The following is a 19,822-nucleotide window of genomic DNA, read 5'->3' as shown; positions in this document are numbered from 1 at the left end:
GATGAGTCCAACTTTTTTAATGAAAAAAATGTATAAATCCCTGCATTCTCTAAAGGATTCAAGATCCACTCTGTGATCCCTGGGAATTTACACTCCATCCCCCAGGAGGAAACACTAGAGACAGCCCTTTAGACCAGTGGTTTTCACGCTTTTATTCCGGAGACCCAGTTGAAGAAAATTGTTGATGCCTGCGACCCAGCGGAGCTGGGGATGAGGGTGTGGGAGGGGAAATTTGGGGTGTGAGAGGGGCTCAGGGCTGGGGCAGAGGGTTGCAGTGTGGGAGGGTGATCAGGGCTCTGGACTAGGGTGCAGGCTCTGGGGTGGGGCCAGGGATGAAGGGTTTGGGGTGCAGGAAGGGGTTCTAGGTTTGGGGGGCTCAGGGCTGGGGTAGGGGATTGGGGCACAGAGTTGGGGCCCTGGCTTACCTCCGGCGGCTCCCAGTCAGCAACACAGCCAGGGTGCAGAGGCAGGCTTCCCATCTGTCCTGGCACTGCAGACTGCGGTGTGCCCTGGAAGCGGCCAGCAACAGGTCCAGCTCCTAGGCGGAGGTGCGCAAGAGGCTCCACATGGCTCTCGCCCGCATGCACCACCACCCCTAGCTCCCATGTGCCAGTGCTCGGGGTGGGGGGCAGTGCGCAGAGCCCGATGGCCCCCCGCCTAGGAGCTGGACCCACTGCTGGCCGCTTCCGGGGAGCAGCACAGTGTCAGAACAGGTAGGCACTAGCCTGCCTTAGCTAGGCAGCACCGCCGACGGGACTTTTAACGTCCCAGTCAGTGGTGCTGACCAGAGCTGATAGGGTCCCTGAGTGCTGAGCAAGGAGACCCAGTGCCTTACATGCTGCAACCCAGTTCTGGGTCACGACCCAAACTTTGAAAAACTGCTTTAGACCATGACCATCCCCTTCACACATTGCATATTACCAGCATCCACCTGAGTCTGCATAAATGACAGAGGATTCAGAGGTCCCATTCCTCAGCTCCCTCCACTTATTCCCAGTCACAGCCCAAAGGCCATTTTTGACATGCATGTCAGACCCACGTATCACCAATGATGCCATCAACTTCCTCTCCTGTCATCTTTGGAGGATGTCTTACTTCCTTCCCCCTCAGCTGGAACAAGATCACCAGAGACAATTGGGTCCTGGAGACTACCAGGAATACTTCATAGAGTTTCTTTCCTTCCCTCCTCAACAACCACCTCCTGATTCCCCTTTGGGAACCACTTTCACCAACTGAGTCTTCAATAAGAGGCAGAATTCCTTTTATTCTGGGGATTGATAGAGTGTGTCCCACCTCAGGATCAAGGGAAAGGGTTCTTCTCCCCATATTTCCTAATCCCCAAAAAAGACTTACCTGCACAATTTAGGTCTCTCACCACCACTACTCTCTCTTTTGGGTGCTCAGGAAGTAAGGGACCCAAATTTACCCCTCTGTGGGTTCCAGGCTCTACCCCTCCATGTGCTCATGGCTAACACCCATTCCCGGTTGACTCAGGACTCTACAGGTCTGCAGGGCCTTTTCCTAGTAAAAGAGCCTTACACAATAATATCCTTAACTTCTATTTATTAACAGTTACCTAAACAGAATACACACATTAAGCATACAATGCTCACCACTCCTGAGTATGCAGGTGATCTTCCCCCTAGTGGTGAGGCAAGGTTCATATCATCTGTAGCTCCTCTGCCTGGAAGCAATCAGACTTTGGAACTGGTGCATCAGAAACCACATTACAATACAGGCTACATACCTGCTGGATGTCCACACCTCCCTGACAGACAAGTTGAGCAGGTGCTTATCTGCAGACCACAAATGGGAGATCCACTACACAGTTCTAACCAATATATTCTCACATTGGGGAACTCTGTTGGGGGACCTTTTTGCACCCCAGATGAACAAAAAGCTTTCTGTGTACTGATCCAGGGGAGCCATAGGCTCCCCTGGATCAGATACACCTTTCCTCCCATCCCTCTACTACCACAGATTGTATGGAAGATCTGTTGCAACAGAGCCACCATCACCCTCCTAGCACCCTACTGGGCCAGACAGTTCTGGTTCATGGAATTCTAATGTTGCCCACACTATCAGGATCCACCCGTTTCAGGATCTCCTAACTCAGGATGGGGGAGAGGGAGTGGAGATCAAGCATCCCAACCTGTGCTCACTCTACTTCACAGCCTTGTATTTGGCTAGGCGTTGGAAATAGAACACTCATGCTCCCACCCACCCACCCTGCGTTCAGGAAATAACTAAAGTAGAAAAGTTTCTACTAGAACATGCTACCTGGCTAAATGGTGGCGTTTTTTGGCCTGGGTATGTTCCCACCAACATTCACTAGGTGCTGTGCGTACTCCAGTTAGTCTAGACTATCTCTTCTCCTTAAAATCTTCAAGTCTGGCCCTGAATTTACTGGAAATACGTGTAGCAGCAATTAGTACCTTTCTCCCTCCAATGGGGGACTATCTGTCTTTACATACCTGGCTACTGTGCCATTTATGAAGGGCTTGATGAGAACTTTCTCACCAGTCATTAAATCTGTGCCTCAGTAGGATCTCAGCCTTTTCCTGTCACCACTCACAGGTCCACCCTTTGAACCTTAGGCAATGTGACATGACCCATCTGTCCATGAAAGTGGCATTCTTAGTGGCCATCACTTTGGCCAGAAGGATCAGTGAGCTAGCAGCCATGATAGCAGACTCTCCTTATATAGTATTTCACAAAGAGAAAGTTTCCCTTGGGTTATAGATTGTGACTGAGTTCCACATCAATCACTTACTTGTATTCTTCCCAAAACCCCATGCTTTTCCCAAAGACAGGAGACTTCACTCCCTTGATGGCAGGAATACCCTGGTGTTCTGTCTCCAAAGACCCAAACCCATAGCAGAAAGATGGCATGAACAAGCCATATCCTCAGGGGATTTCTAAGTGGGTTTTGGGATGCATCTTAGAATGCTACAAAATAGCAAAACTTCCCCCGTCTTGGGGTATTACAGCTCACTCCAGGCTAGCACCAAGCTGCCTCCAAGGAATCCTTATAGAAACACCTCCAGCTCCAGAATTAACCTCCATTTTATAAACAATGTGATAAACACAGCCAATCCTTTTATATATGTGTGCGAGTTCCCTTTCATTGCTCTGCACGCTGGACTCTCTTGTAAATAGGAAATTTAAAAATTCTGAAAAATCCCCCATTAATGGAAGACCTATCCATTAGAGATTTCCAGTAGAGGGGGCTAGAGCATTAAATATAGTCTTGAATTAAATTTAGGGAGCTAGAATAAAAAAGTCAAAGACTAAGAATGAATCTGTGAAGAATACTACTCATAGGAGTGATTCATACACTCAAGAAACATCTCCCTTTTCTTTCTGTAGCTCATCTTTGTAGCTCTTTTTAATATTTTTATATGTAGTAAGCATCTTCATCAATGTTATTGGCATCGGTAAAGTAAACTGAGGTGTGATATTTCATTAAATCCTGAACAATCATGTATGCCGCATACCATTAAGTATCATGATGATCATAGTGCTCATAGTATCCAATTTACCTTCCACTTTGTGTGCAGAAGCTTTAAAAAATTACTTCTGTGAGATTATGCTTATTTTCTGCACTTTTTTACTGAATCATTCTTTGACATGATGTTCATCTGCTTTCTTAAAAATTGTTCTGTGTAAAAGTTAACCTCTAGAATAAAGCCTCTGCTGTTAATTTAGATTCTAGATGAGACAGATGCCTCCAGATGGAGACATATGTGCCGATCAAGTATAACAGATGCCAGTGTCTTCAACCATATGTTGTTTTGGGGTTTTATGGGTTTGGTTTGGGGTTTTTTGTATTTTTTTTTTTTTTTTTAATACTGATGGTGACACTTTATTATGGCTAGTAAATTTTCTCCAGGAAAGTAAATTTTTATCTCGCAAGTCATTTTGCTGTCAAAGGTAGGCAAGTTCTGTTTTTAAGGATTTTGCTTTCTTTACTGCCTGGGATTGTTCTAAGACACTGTTTAAAAAAAATAATTAAGGACTGCAGTCATATTTTTAGCTTGTCTAGAATTGAATCAGAGCATTTCTAAGCATGAGGATCTCTTTTTTTGTTGTTAGAATAGGCCATATCAGCTACTGAATCCAGAGTTATATAAATGTAATTATTTCCATCTCCTCACTATTTTTGTAGCTTTTCTCTTAACTCTCTTCATTTTCTCAACATCTTTCTGCTAATTAGGAGCCCAGAACTGAATGTAGTCCAGGCACAACCAGTACAATTCACCAGTGGATTCAGAAGTTTCTAGGGTTTTAAGTAAGCTACCCACAGTTATAATTCCTGTTGTTCAGAACATTGGCGTTGCCACTACTTTTGTTTTTAAATGGCCTTGGTTTTTTTCACCTTGCAGGAATATGCACCGGGTGAGGAGGAGCAAAGGCCCATTAAAAAGCAGGGGGGGCCATGTGCCCCCACTTTTTAAAACCTTCCTGGGAGTGAGTATACCATAGTTCAGCTGGCTGGCATCTTGGGGAACCTGTTGTGTTGTGCTGCAGGCTGGCAGCCAGGCCCTCACCTGCAGACTGCAGAAAGTGTGGGGTGGTTCCTCCTGGTGCTGGGGACTGGCCAGATCAAGAAACAGGATAGACCCATCACCTGAGGGCCAGTGGGGAGGGTAAAGTGAGAAGTAGGGTGGGAAGGCAAAGGTTCCAGGAGGATTGGGAGACAGACTCCAGGAGAGCTGGGTAGGTGTGGGGGAGCAGGGTCTGAGAGGGGAAAAGGAAGTTTAGGCTGAGGGTTAGGCGGGTAGGCAGGGTTGCACACTCCAGGACCTCAGACTGGTGGGTGGGGGTTGCCACTGCACCCTTGCGCGCTCTCTCGCTCTCTCTCCCTCCTAGCACCCACGCCTGCAGGTCTGGAAGGTCATTCTCTCTTTACTGTCATAATGTATGAGCTCTGCTTTACATTAGGAGCACTTGGGTTTACTGCACAGTGACTTGGATCAACTCATATCAAACATGCAATACATGCATATTGCATGTATTTTTAAGGTATCTGGGCGCTGCACAAATCAGGTTGCTGGATTCTCTCACTTTGTACCAGCGTAGCTTAGGAGTAACTCCGTTGCCATAAATGTAGTTAAACTGGAGATGAATGAAAGGAGAATTATGCTCTGAATGTTAGGAGTATTGAGCTGTATGGATAAGACAAAAGTCCTTCCAGAAATTACTATAATAGATTCATAATTTTAAGGCCAAAAGGCCCATTATAATCTAGTCTGATTGCCTGCATTTCACAATGTGGTTCCTGCATCAAGACCATAACTTCTGGTAGCACTTTGTTTGCATCCCTTTTAGATTTGTCCCCCAAAGCAACCATCTCAGTCTACAGATGGTCTAAATAGATCAGACTTTGCATTTAGTGCTGTTATGGCAAGGCGTTCCTTTACCAAATGGTCTCAAAGCCTTTTCTAATAGGACAAAGTTAGCTTCTACTTTTTATGTGGAAAATCTGTGTCCATTTCTGAAATTTTCAAAGCTGTGCATGGGACTCATAATTCAAAATCATTCTTTTTATGTTGGAACTAAGCTAGGTGCCTGTTCCAAGGAACAATTCTGAAATCTGTAAGTACTGCTAGTCAGTCTTGTAGGTGTGGTGATCATTTCTCCTTCAAGAATTGTCTCTGAAGATGACTCACCTCCGAGTGGAGTATCCTTGGGTTCAGGCAATTTGTGCTGAGAGACCTGGGCAGAGAACCATAGCTGATGCCAGGCTCTGGCCTCACAACATAACTGAGATTGATTTCCACTTCCACAGGATGGGAGAGAGAGAAAAATCTGCAGAAGTGCACTCATTCACCTTCTCCCATTTATTTGGTGACCCACAGTGAAAAATAGAAATTCTTCATATCATTATCTCAAATGGTTCTGTAAGAGGGACACAGGTTTTTTTTTTTTTTTGCTGTTTTGTTACTGCTTTCAAATACCAACGCGATTCTCAGCACCAAGGTGTATGCTCACGGAGTACAGATCTGCAGCAACAGAGAACTGTTAGAGATAACTTCCTTTTACTAAAAAGTATGACAAGAATTTAGTTGTCAGCCTAGGAAAACTCTTATTGCCTGGCAAAAGAAAATCCAGGGTTAGGACAATGAAGATGTCTGAACAGTCTACTCAAGGGCAATCATTTATAGTAAAAGCATTTATGTTCATATTTAAATTGCTTTGGTTCCTATAACCATTAGTTTTCCTCATACCTGGACCTTTCAGTCATGTTTGTTCTGCAAATTCATTTGAATTCAAAAGACTTTAAGACTTTGGAATTAAAACCCCAATGAACCAAAATGCTTTGCTTTATTTATAGTTAATAATTAATTAGGACTATGATTTTATTGTGGCATTTTTTAAGGTGAAGTCATGGGATAGGCATTGTGAAAAAGTCAATAGCCATTAATATATACTCTGCACTTTTAAAACATCTTTACCAGAAATCTCAAAGTACTTGAATTAAGCCTCACGACATACTTTTATGTGGGTAAGTATTATACTCATTTTACAGGTGAGAAAACTGAGGCACAGTGAAGATAAGTGTCTTGTTCAAGGTTACACAACCAGTCTCTCACGACACTGGAAACAGAACTTCTGGGTTCTGTCTCCCCACATAATCTGCTTATCTCAATCTGTAGAACAGAAATATTGTTTGAACTCCACTGAGTAATTTTGATGCATTTCAAATTAATGTGTGTTGGTTCAGGGAAATGTCTTCTGTCTGTCCATTGTTTCCTTCTGTACTCTCTTTACCATCTATTCTTTTTCTGTATTTGTAGTCTGCTCTCATTTCAGCTTAGTGTTTCCCTCCAGTTTCTCTGATCTGTATATTCTCTCTCTTTACTTGACAGACATTGTGGAGCATTCATTATTAAGCCATTTTGGCAGCTCTACTCCAGATGTACTGATTTTCTTGTCCAGTCCTTCCCACGTGGCCAAGATCCATCTTCGGTGAACCAGCTAGCGGCTGCCCATTGTGAAACTTAGGGTCAGTTCATTCTTTGCAATGCCTGATTGTTGCAAACTGGTTAGGTATCAAATGTGCCAAAGTATAACCAGCCCAATCTGCAAGATTCTCTAGTTATCTGCTGTATGTTTGTGTCAGTTCCTTTATTAATCTGAACCAGTTGTCCATTTTTATAAAACAAGTTGTGTAGTCTGCATCATTCATCCTTGAGACAGTGAATCTTGTATATTTTTCCTCCACTAGTTTTTTCTTCCTAGTCCAACTTCCCAGGATTCTGTGCATATTTTGAGTTATTTTTCCTAAAAGTAATATTGATTGTTTACAGTATTTTAATATTTTTTATTTTTTGAAACCTTGTCTTTAAGTTGAAAATTTAAAATTGAGCCATTTTTACTGCCAAATTATTCTATTTAAAACTTTGACATCCTGTTTCTCTTTTCCTTTGTTAGTAATCACTATGTCCCTTTCTCCATCCATCCTATTTTGAGTGCCCATCTCTAGTTTTTAACATTATTTCATGCTCTGGAATTATATATTCAGTTGCAAGTACACAACCATCCTCTTTATTTTGACAAGGAAGCAGTTTCTTTTTTAAAAAAATCTAGGATTTTTTTTTTATAGAAAAAACTTAGTAGAATGGTAACTATGCACTCAATCATTAAATATCAAAGGAAAAGTTGCACCCTAACTCTTCTCCCTCATATTTTTATTATATATATATATATATATATATATATATATATATATATATATATATATAATAGCAGGTAAGCATGCAGTTATAGAATGTTTTTCAAATAATGCACTATTTTAAATATGCACAGGTACAACATTTTGTAATACTGTATATTGCTTTACTAATGCCAGACAGAGGGACTTGCTTGTATGTAAGGAGTCCAACATTTTTTATGAAATTCTGTATTTAGTTTATGCAGATTTTCAAGATGTATGTTTTGGGTTCCATTGGTTAAAAATATCTAAAATGTCCAAATAATTTAAATTAGTTTCCAAAGCACCTCAGTACACTTTTTCTCATGGTTATTTTCAACTCAAAGAATGCTCTCTCTCTTAACAGAGAAAGGTATAAAATAAAAATAGAATTTTTCAATTGCCTCTATCTGAAGATTAATTATTTAACTTGTCAATAAATGTGGGGCCATAATCTCTCATAAATTGGGTGAGAGTGGTAGTTGAAATTTCAAAATAGCTAAAATTGGTAATTAACTGTGTTTATTTTCAAAACTCTGAACTGTGAAAAGTTACATTAGTATGGCTTTATTGGTTAAAATTTACCATCAGAAGCTCTGTTTATGTGCAAGATACCTCATGTGTGCACATGCACATAGATGAAGAGTAACAGCATAGAATAATAGTGAAAATGAGCTTGCATGTAGCAATTTAGAATTAAATTACAACATAATTTTTTCAATGATTACAGTCCTAATAATGGCAATTCATCCATTAAATATATTGTCCCTACTTAATAAAAGCTAACAGGTTGACACACCAACATTTTTGCATCACCTGATTAAAGAAATCAGTTTCCAGTTGCACTTCACACATTCTCAGTCGAGACTTAGCTATGTCTTACACTGCACTTTTGTTGGCAAAATATTTGTCATTTAGAGTGGGGGGGGGGAAAAACCACCCCTGAACAACAAAGATGCCAGCGTGGACAGCACTATGAGAGAGCGTTTCCTGCCAACATAACTACCACTGCTCTTTGGGGGTGGTTTAATTGTGCTTGTGGGAGAGCTCTCTTCTGCCAGCATAGAGAGGCTATACAAGAGACCTTGCAGCAGCGCAGCTGTAAGGTCTGTAGTGTAGATACAGTTTTAGATTTTAGCAGCCAAATTCCACAAAGATTCTGTCCACACTGCACATACTTCATCCTGGATCTGAACAGGATTTTCCCTGCAATTGCAGCTCTGAATTGCTGTGGGCTGTGCCATGTCTGGGGACCTGAACAGAGCAGGGAGACTGTTCTGTGCTCCCATTTATCCCTTGCTGAGCCCAGACAGCATGGAAGAGGAAGCTGCCTGATTCCATTGCCTTGAGGAAAAAAGCTGGACTGGGGAGTGTAGATTGGGACAAGGAGCCTGGGGGTGGGGGGGAAAGATGTGGAAGGAGAGGGAGACTGGGAATTGGGGTGAGAAGAGACTGGAAATTGGAGCTGGGAGCAGAGACTGACTGTCTGGGCAAGGAGACTGGGATAGAAATGGGGATGACTGGGAGGCAGAAGGTGGGGATAAAAAGCTGGAGGCGGGACTAGACTTGAAAACTGGTGGGTTGGGGAGAAGGAGGTGAGGCAGGAGGGGAGACATCTGACAAGAGGCAGGGTGATGGGAGAGAACAGACAGCTTGGGCAAAGAGACTGGGACAAGGGGCTGCGGGAAATAATACTACTGAGATTGGATGAGTAGCCCAAGGATGGAGACTGGAACTGGGAGCCAATGAAGATGAGGAACATGGGTGAGGGGGACACAGGAGGCTAGGATGAGGTTTGAGACACAGATCAGATAAGGAGCCAGGACGGGGGAACTTGGACTAGCTAGGCAAAAAGAGTAGGGGGTAAGGATCCAGGGCAGTTAGGAGGGAATTGGGAATGGCTGGGCAAGGTGACTGGGGGGGCTGGGACTGGATAAGGGTGGAGACATGGGCTTGCTGAGAAAGAGGTGGGTCTGTGATGAGAAGACTGAGGGCAGTAGAGACTGGAACCGGTTAGGTGAGGAAAAAGGAATTGGAATGAGGAGTCTGGAGTGGGGAAGAGACAGGATAGAGACAGGTTCAAAGGGATGTAACAGAAGGGATCAAGCTTGGGGGTATGTGCAGAAGAGCCTGTGCCCACTAGAGACTCTCCCTGCCATAGTCTGCAATGGAACCCAGGCTTCCTAAGTCTCACCATTCCTTTGCTATTGGCAAATATATTTGAAACCTACTGGCAGAGTGTCCCTTCCTCTTCTACTGCTGGTCCACATATAGGTTGACACTACTATTGCTATCAGTTACTTAGCTCAAGTGGGAGAAGCCTGTATGGTAGAACAAAAGGTTCCAACCCTGCTGATGAATTGTGCGGGTGTAAATTGATGGATGTGGAACTCACAGGCCTATTGTGAAAATTAATTTGTTAATATTTGTCAAAGACTTAGATACTGTGGTGATGAGCGCTATAGAAAATTACATGTGGAATTCAATAATTTTGTCTTAAGAGAAGAGTTTGGATACAGTTCAGTAAATGAGGCATGGATATGGCCAAATATTAAACAAAGAAAACAATATTTGATAGCTGCTCATTGAATGAATACAATCAATTATGATTATATCATTAGGTGAGGAATGATATAGCCTTATAGAAAAATAGCATGTGAACATTAGTTGGAAATGTTCCAACCATCTCTAAACATTTTTGGTCAAAAAATGCTTTTAGTTGTAGCCAAAATGTTTAATGGAAATGTATTTATTTCAGTGAAATTTTCAATGGTAGGGTTTCTGGACTCTGGTGAGGGTGAGAGAGAGAGAGAGAGAGACCCAAATCAAAAACTTGACCTTTTGCATCTGAAAAGAGATGTTTCAACACAATTCCATTTCACAAAAATTTCCATTCAAGTGCTGAACAAAGACAAAATTTGAAACCTCAAAAAGTTGCCACAAAACTAAAAATTGTTCTCTGGCCAGCTCTAGTGGTCATCTAATTAAAGACTGTATAGTAATACATATGCACAAGGGGGCTGAATTAAGTTTACAAAACAATTTTATTTCCTAAATTTAGAGTGCTTTTCTTTGCAGTCTTAATTATGTTCTTTCAACATAGGATTTGGGTGTAATATATTCTGTTACTATAACTCTATCCAAGAAAACAAACACTGTTTAAAGGTTTACAACATGTATGAAAGAAAAAAATATTTTGCTAGATGTAAGTTATATGGATATTGGGAAATCTATATTTTAGCAAAGGGAGCTGCCATATAAAATGTCTTAAGTTGCTGAACACCAGTTACTCCCATTGAAGTCAGTAGGTGATCATCAGCTCTCAGAATTTGTTCCTAATTCAACAGCTACCCTAGATTATTATGACATTAAAATTAGTTAAATTTTACAAAAATGTGGAAAACATTGCAAGACATTACAAGTTATCAATTTTGTGTGAAATATTTTACAAATAATATAAGTAGAACCTCAGTTACAAACACCAGAGTTACGAACTGACTGGTCAACCACATACCTCATTTGGAACTGGAAGTACACAATCAGGCAGAAGCAGAGACCCAAAAAAAAGCAAATACAGGTAAATGTAAATTATAAAAAATAAAGGGAAAGCTAAAAAAATTTGACAAGATAAGAGAATTGTTTCTGTGCTTGTTTCATTTAAATTAAGAAGTTAAAAGCAGCATTTTTCTTCTGCATAGTAAAGTTTCAAAGCTGTTTTAAGTCAAAGTTCAGTTGTAAATTTTTGAAAGAACAATCATAATATTATGTTCAGAGTTATGAACAATCTCCATTCCCAGGGTCTTCGTAGCTCTGAGGTTCTTCTATATAGTGTTATGAAGAGAGACCGTATTTTAAAGTTTAAAGAACAAAGGGGCAAAGTTATGGTTTTAGCATTTAACTTTCACTTTCTATTTCCAACTTTTAAACATTAGTTTATCCATCCTTATCATTGCATTAATGGTTGGGGGGAGGGGTTGCATGGAAAATCCTTGTTTTTGAGTTTTGTTTTTTAAAAATGAATATGGGTAGTGCAACTTGTTAAGTCAAATTGATCCAGGTTAAAACACTTAGATAGCCTGAATGCTGCTGTCCTTATCTGTGAGACATCCATAAATGGAGCTAGTCCTTAACCCAGTTGTCCTTCACCAATGACTATTGAATCCAGGCTTCCCAAAACAACTCACCTGAAATTTGAACCATCCTGATGTTTTTTAAGATGGTTTTGAGTCTGTACTTCATTGTTCAATTGGCTGATTTCAAGCAATCATAACTTTAAACGTAGTGTGCTGATATTTTTCAAATGTGACTTGGCTTTTAAGTTACAGTTAGGTGTACAAAACAAGGGAAGCCTGTAAAAATTAATTCAGTGGGTTTTTTTTTTTAAGGTGATAACTTAAAGTTGGTAAATGCATCCAGAACTGGAAGGGTCTTAACAAAACTTTCCCTGAAAAATGGATAGCAGAAGTTTTCTGTAGATGTGTAAAATTTGCAGACACACATGTTAATTTTACTGAGATTATCTCTTAAATCTCACAACTTCTGAACAGAGATATACTAAAGTTCAGAAGAAAATTCTTCTTTGGGCTAAAAACAAAAATCAAGAATTTCATCCTAAAGCAGGGATTCTCAACCTTTTTCTTTCTGAGGCCCCCTCAGCATGATATAAAAACTCCACAGCCCACCTGTGCCATAATAACTGGTTTTCCGCATATAAAAGCCAGGGCCAGCGTTAGGGGACAGCAAGCAGAGAAATTGCCTGGGATCTCATGCCACAGGGCCCCCATGAAACTATATTGTTCAGGCTTTGGCTTCAGCCCCGGGTGGTAGGGCTCAGGGCCCAGGCTTCATCCTCATGTGGTGGGGCTTCGACTTTCTACCCTAGGCCTCAGCAAATCTAATGCTTGCCCTGCTTGGTGGCCCCCCCAAAACCTGCTCGCAGCCCTCCAGGGGGCCTTGGACCCCCTGGTTGAGAACCACTGTCCTAGAGGGTATTGTTTTCAGAAAGTTATCAATACCTGAAAACAAGTGCTTCGAAAAAATGTCTTCTCAGTCATAACTATGGCATTAATATACTTTAATCTTATTTATATCCATTGTTAACTTCAAAGGATTCCTTGTAGCTGTGTACAATATACCTATAATAGAATTTTTAAAGTGAAAGTAGCTGTGATTTTGTGGATTGCTTCTAGAGCTATGAGTCAGAAGATCTATGCTGTGTTCCCAACTTAGACTCAATGTGCAATCTTAAACAGGATATTTTTATGGGCTGCTTGTTATGGATGCTCTACTCACTGCTGGGTGACACCTCCTGGCAATTCCAGGGATTCGTTCCACCCAGTTGCTGCTCTCTTCCTGCTCACAGAGTCACGGTACGGCTGCTTCATGACTTGGTCCTCCAGCCAGGTCACACTGTCATTTCCCCTTTCAGGGGAGCTTTATGTCTCTCCTCACAAGCAGCATCAGGCAGTCCTCACACCCACTGTCTGACTGTGTCACTCCCAGAGTGATTCAGGCAGTCTTCCCATTTACTGCCTCTAGCAATACCACTTTGCAGTGGTTGGTAGGGAAACCCAGGCCCATCCTCTACTCTAAGTTCCAGTTCAGGGCCCTAAAGAGAGCCATTAAGGTCTGGGACTTCACCAACCATACAGCTCTCTTTCCTGAACTATTTCCTACTGTGCTTCTTTAAGCTCCTCCATCAGCCTTTCTAATCAGACCCTTCTCTCTTAGAGCTACAAGGTAAACCCTTTCTTATGGATTCCTATCTCCCGTTCCCATTCCATTACCTCAGGGAAAGACTGCAGGCTTCCTCCTTACCACCTCCCCCTGAGGCCAGCCTCTTGGCTTTAAAGAAGCCCCACCTGTTCCCTCACAGGTGAGCTTCTTTCTAATTAGCACCCTCCACTCAGCCTACATCTCCCCCATTTGTAGCTTAATTGGCTGATTGCTTCCCCCCCCACCCCCCGGCCTAATTCTGTTCTTTCAGGGCCAGTGTGGGGAGCACATCCCAACTAAACAGGAAGCCTGCCAAACAGGCAGTGGTGCCACTGGATAATTAAAGTGCTGACAGAGCACTCAAAGAAGACAAGGCCATTGCAGAGATTCTTTGCATCAGTCTTCATTGCAGAGGATATGGGGGAGATCTCCACACCCAAGCCATTCTTTTTAGGTAATGGATCTAAGGAACTGTCCCAGGTTGAGGTATCAGCAGAGGAGGTTTTGGAACAAAATTGATAAATTAAGCCATATTAAGTCATCAGATGGTATTCACCCAAGCATTTTGAAGGAACTCAAATATGAAATAGCAGAACTACTAACTGTGTTATGTACCCTATCACTTAAACCATCCTCTGTACCAGATGACTGTAGGGTAGCTAATATAACATCAGTTTTTTAAAAAGGCTCTAGAGGTGATCTGGCATTTACAGGTGGTAAACCTGAAGTAATTACTGAAATAATTCAGTACCCCAGGCAGATTGTTTGAAACTATAGTAAAGAACAGATTTATCAGATACATAGATAAATGTGATGTGTTGGGGAAGAGTCATGCCTTACCATATTAGAATTCTTTGAGGGTGTTTGAAGTCTTTGAAGCATGTTGACAAGGGTGATCCAGTCAATATAATGTATTTGGACTTTCAGAAGTCTTTGACAAGGTCCCTTACCAAAGACTCTTAAGCAAAGTAAGCAATCATGGGATAAGAGGGAAGGTCCTCTCATGGATTAGTAACTGGTTAAAAGATAAGAAACAAAGGATAGGAATAAATGGTCAGTTTTCATCAGGAAAAGTGGTAAATAGCAGGGTCCCCTCAACGATCTGAACTGGGACCTGCACTGTTTAACATACTCATAAATGATCTGGAAAAGGGGGTCAACAGTGAAGTGACAAAATTTGTAGAAAATACAAAATTACTTAAAATAGTTAAGTTCAAAGCTAACTGTTACAAAGGGATTTCACAAAGCTGGGTGACTGGGAAACAAAATGGCAGATGAAATTCAGTGTTGATAAGTGCAAAGTAAGCACACTGGAAAACATAATCCCAACTATACATACAAACTGATAGGGTCTAAATTAACTGTTACCACACAAGAAAGTGATCTTCTTGTCATCATGGATAGCTCTCTGAAAACATCTGCTCAGTGTTTAGTGGCACTCAAAAAAGCTAGCAACCATTAGGAAAGGTATAGATAATAAAACAGAAAAATATAATACCACTGTATAAACCCATGCCCACACCTTAAATACTGCATGAAATTCTGGTTGTCCCATCTGAAGAAAGGTATATTAGAATTGGAAAAGGTACAGAAGAAAGGCAACAAAAATAATTAGGAGTACAGAACAGCTTCCATACAAGCAGAGATTAAAAAGACTGGGTCTGTTCATTTTAGAAAAGATACAATGAAGAAGAAATATGATAAGCATCTATACAATTGTGAATGGTATGGAGAAAGTGAATAAGGAAGTGTTAGTTATCCCTTCACAAGACCTAGGAGTCACCCAATAAAATTAACAGGCAGCATATTTAAAACAAAAAGGAAGTACTTCTTTACACAATGCACAAGTTGTGGAACTTGTTGCCATGGGCCAGAAGTATAACCAGGCTCAAAAGAGAATTAGATAAGTTCAAGATGGATAGGTCCACCAATGACTGTTAGCCAGAATGGTCAGGGCTGCAACCCCATGCTCTGGGTATCCCTAAACCTTCAACTGCCAGAAGCTGGGACTGGATGACAGAAGATGGATTACTCAACATTACCCTGTTCTGTTCATTTCCTCTGAAGCATCAGCCAGCCTTCTAAAGTACTTTGAGATCTATGGAAGCACTACAGCAGCAAAAACAACATATGTTTTAGGGTGGTTGATTAATCGCAGTTAACTAAAAAAAATTAATCGTAGTTTTAAACAATAGAATGCCCATTGAAATTTATTAAATATTTTGGATGCTTTTCTACATTTTCATATTTATTGATTTCTACTTGTAATTGAAATCAAAGTGTATTATTTTTTATTACTAATATCTGCACCGTAAAAATAATAAACAAAAGAAATAGTATTTTTCAGTTCACCTCAAACAAGTACTATAGTGCAATCTTTGTCGTGAAAGTGCAATTTACAAATGTAGATTTTTTTGTGTTACAAAACCTGTACTTAAAAACAAAACAATTTAAAACTTCAGAGCCTACATGTCCATTCAGTCCTACTTCTAGTTCAGCCAGTCGCTAAGACAAACAAGTTTGTTTACATTTACAGGAGATAATGCTGCCCTCTTCTTATTTACAATGTCACCAGAAAGTGAGAACAGGCATTTGCAAGGTATTTACGTGCCAGATATGCTAAACATTCGTATGCCCCTTCATGCTTTGGCTATCATTCCAGAGGACATACTTCCTTGCTGATGATGCTCGTTAAAAAAAGTATGCGTTAATTAAATTTGTGACTGAACTCCTTGGGGGAGAATTGTATGGTCCCTGCTGTGTTTTACCCGCATTCTGCCATATATTTCATGTTATAGCAATCTGGGATGATGACCCAGCATATATTGTTCATTTTAAGAACACTTTTACTGCAGATTTCACAAAACACAAAGAAGGGACCAATGTGAGATTTCTAAAGATAGCAACAGCACTCCACCGAAGGGTTAAAAATCTGAACTTCCTTCCAAAATCTGAGAGGGATGAGGTGTGGAGCATACTTTCAGAAGTCTTAAAAGAGCAACACTCCGAGGTAGAAACTAGAGAACCCGAATCACCAAAAAAGAAAATCAACCTTCTGCTGGTGGCATCTGACTCAGATAATGAAAATGAACATGCATTGGTCTGCACTGCTTTGGATTGTTATCGAGCAGAACCCATCCTCAGCATGAATACATGTCTCCTGGAATGGTGGTTAAAGCATGAAGGGACATATGAATGTTTAGTGCATTTAGCACGTAAATATCTTGCGACACTGGCTACAACAGTGCCATGAGAATGCCTGTTCTCACTTTCTGGTGACATTATAAATAAGAGGAGGGCAGCATTATCTCCTGCAAATGTAAACAAACTTGTGTGTCTGAGCAATTGGCTGAACAAGAAGTAGGACTGAGTGGACTTGCAGGCTCTAAAATTGTACACTGTTTTATTTTTTGAATGCAGTTATTTTTGTACCTAATTCTACATTTGTAAGTTCAACTTTCATGATAAAGAGATTGCACTACAGTACTTGTATTAGGTGAATTGAAAAATAATATTTATTTTGTTTTTTACAGTGCAAATACTTGTAATCAAAAATAAATAGAAAGTGAGCACTATTGACTTTGTATTCTGTGTTGTAATTGAAATCAGTATATTTGAAAATGTAGAAAACATCTACAAATATTTAAATAATATTCTGTTATTGTTTAACAGTGTGATTAATTGCACGTTTAATCGCGATTAACTTTTTTAATTGCTTGACAGCCCTAATACATTTTTATTATTTCTATACGCTTGTTGAATCATACTTATCAAGAAGTAAAATATTATACCACACAAGTATAATAGAAATATAAAAATAAGAGTGCAAATTCTATTCTTAATTACACCAGTGCAGTGCCACTAATATCAGCTTTGCACCATTATAACTTTGAAGACTTGCCCCCACTGTTTAATCTATGAGACCTCCAAGAACACATGGGTGCTGAAAGAAGGGTGTTGGTGCAACACTTCCCTCTGAGTCAATCCACTGAATTATGATACTCCAGCACACTGAGGTGGGGGTGTGGGAGCAGAGGACAAAGCTATGCTGGTAGACATTTTAGGGTTTGGAAGAGCTGTAAATCAAAGTACTGAATACTTTTGTTCATTAAGTATCCCATGGCACTGAACATAAGTATGGATGTGTGAATCCTACTATTGTGGCTAAAATTCCAATTCAGATGATAATATTGTGCTTACCTACATTGCCCCTTACAGTTTCAATTGAATATGGTATTTTTCACTACCTATCCTAAACTGTTCTTCAGTCTTGCTGCATACTGTTACAGTTGCACTGCAGTTGAGATCCTTATGAGTTTGTTTGTAAAGTGTTTTGGCATGAAAACTGTTAGATAAGAATACATTTAAATGTATTCATTTTATTTTTAAATAGATAGTGTCAGTGTGATGTGGTAAGGATACTTAGGCCAAGTTGTGGGATGTATCTTCAGCTGGTGAAAATCATGTCACTCCATGGAAGTCAATGATGCTATGATGATTTATATCAGTTGAAGATCTAGCCTTGTATTTTCAATTGCACAGGGAAGTCACATTGGTATCTGTGGAAATTCTGCATACATAGTTTGAGAGTCCTAAGTGATTTGAGGGAGCCCTGCAAGAAGCTGAGTAGTTACATACATTATAAGAACAGTATTTGAATCATGAAAGTTTGCGATAAGAGGGAAAAATAGGAGTGGCTGAGTGAGATTCTGTAGCCTGCGTTGTGCAGGAGGTCAGACTAGATCAGAATGGTCCCTTCTGACCTTAGTATCTATGAGATTTACAAAGTATTTTTCCTCTATTGTCTCTGCTTGTTAGAGAAACAACTCAAATACATTAAAGCCCTGATCCTGCAAAGACATATGCATGTGTTTAACTTTAAGCATGTGAGTAGTCCCATCACATGTACCATTGACTCCAGTGGGACTATCCACATGTGTAAGTCTTGCATCTACCCTAGGTCCTTATCCTCCAAATTGGAGATGCTCAGCAATGTTCAGACAGGTGGTACATATATATATCCTAAATTGGATCTTTCCCACTACATGTTGAGTATAATAAAACACCGTTTTAAAATATATAGAGAAAAGACAACAGTATTTTTCTCTCTTTTTAGGAACCAAGGTTACATTCTGTGAGAAGAAATTTTTCACATCCTTCATCTGTGAGTTTGAAACCTCGATATACACGAAGCCCTCACTTTCATCCTAGGAAAGATTACAGAATGGAAGATACAATTCTCACTCCACCTTCCTCAACAGACTCTGTAAAATAGAATCTTAGATGTCTACTATGCTAATATGTCTAGCACACAGAGGGTATGTAATTTAGTAACTCTCAACATTTACAGAGTATGCCTAAGTTAAAATTTCCTTTTTTTTGTAAAAGGAATAAAAAGAAATCTTGCAGTTCATGTCAGCAAACAAGATATGCAGGATAAAATCATGGTTTCCTTTATCAATTAATGCACATTTAGGTGACAGACTTGTAATTTGTGATATACAGACTATTGTATATGCACTATTTATTAAAGCAGTTTGAAAAACAGCATATTTGTATTACAGGAAAAATTTAAAATTCATTTTTGTATCAGATAAATTACAACAGACATTTTCAACATTTGAGTCATTTTCTTGTAGACTGATAGCATGTACTTGATTTGGATACCAATTATTTTATTTTACATATTGTTATTTAAACGTAACTGTATTTTTTCACGTCATGTATACTTTGTGTAACTTTATTTTGTTGTTGAAATCAAATCAGATAAGAATTGTTGCACAGGTGTAATTTTAGTTACTTTGTGATAAGAATTTTTAAGAATATAATTTGGACCATTTGTTTATAATTCTTTACCTTTATCTGAGGCTGACACTGTTCTTAAATACAATAAACAATACATTCATGTTTATGATATGATTTTTAGCTATAGAATACTTTATATTTTAAGACAACTGAAAACCTTCACCTGGTATTTAAGTATTAATATTTTTCTACTGTCTATGCAGGATTAAAAACTCATTGCTGACTATATTATGTATTGAGATGGAAAAGAATTTTCTCCTCAACCACAAGGATTTAATAATTTATTCCTTCTTTTTCCCCTTTGCTTTCCTTTTTAAGGATTCCATCTATATTATTAAATTTTAAATTCCTGATAGATTAAAACATGACTACTGTATTTAATATGAGTGCAAGCCATGGCTTATTGTTTATGTAGTACTGAAAGTCTTTATCTCTACCTTTCTTATGTATGTAAAATGTTTTAAATTCTTTTTTACATTTTGAACTGCTTGATAGTGACTTTCCAACTGCATTTTTAATATTCTGTTTTAGTTTATATCAGGTGAAGATCTTGCAGAGTGGGCATTATATATAGCAGTAGTAGATACATACACAGGTAGTATTGAG

At 39.8% G+C, this 19,822-nt stretch overlaps 1 protein-coding gene across 1 annotated transcript in view; it reads left to right on the top strand.

Annotated features, from left to right (window-relative positions):
* Window positions 1-18,963, top strand: part of BOLL (boule homolog, RNA binding protein) — a 76,379-nt gene extending 57,416 nt beyond the window's left edge. The window contains exon 13 of the mRNA XM_043504859.1: window positions 18,528-18,963. Within this exon, the coding sequence (XP_043360794.1) occupies window positions 18,528-18,686 (159 nt within the window). The 3' untranslated portion in view covers window positions 18,687-18,963. The remainder of the gene's footprint in view (window positions 1-18,527) is intronic.
* The last annotated feature ends 859 nt before the right edge of the window (window positions 18,964-19,822 follow it).

This window comes from Dermochelys coriacea, chromosome 11 (assembly GCF_009764565.3).
Source record: "Dermochelys coriacea isolate rDerCor1 chromosome 11, rDerCor1.pri.v4, whole genome shotgun sequence".
NCBI classification, from domain to species: Eukaryota; Metazoa; Chordata; order Testudines; family Dermochelyidae; genus Dermochelys; species Dermochelys coriacea.
The sequence above is the reverse complement of the archived record's forward strand: the minus strand, read 5'-3'. Positions and strand labels throughout refer to the sequence as shown.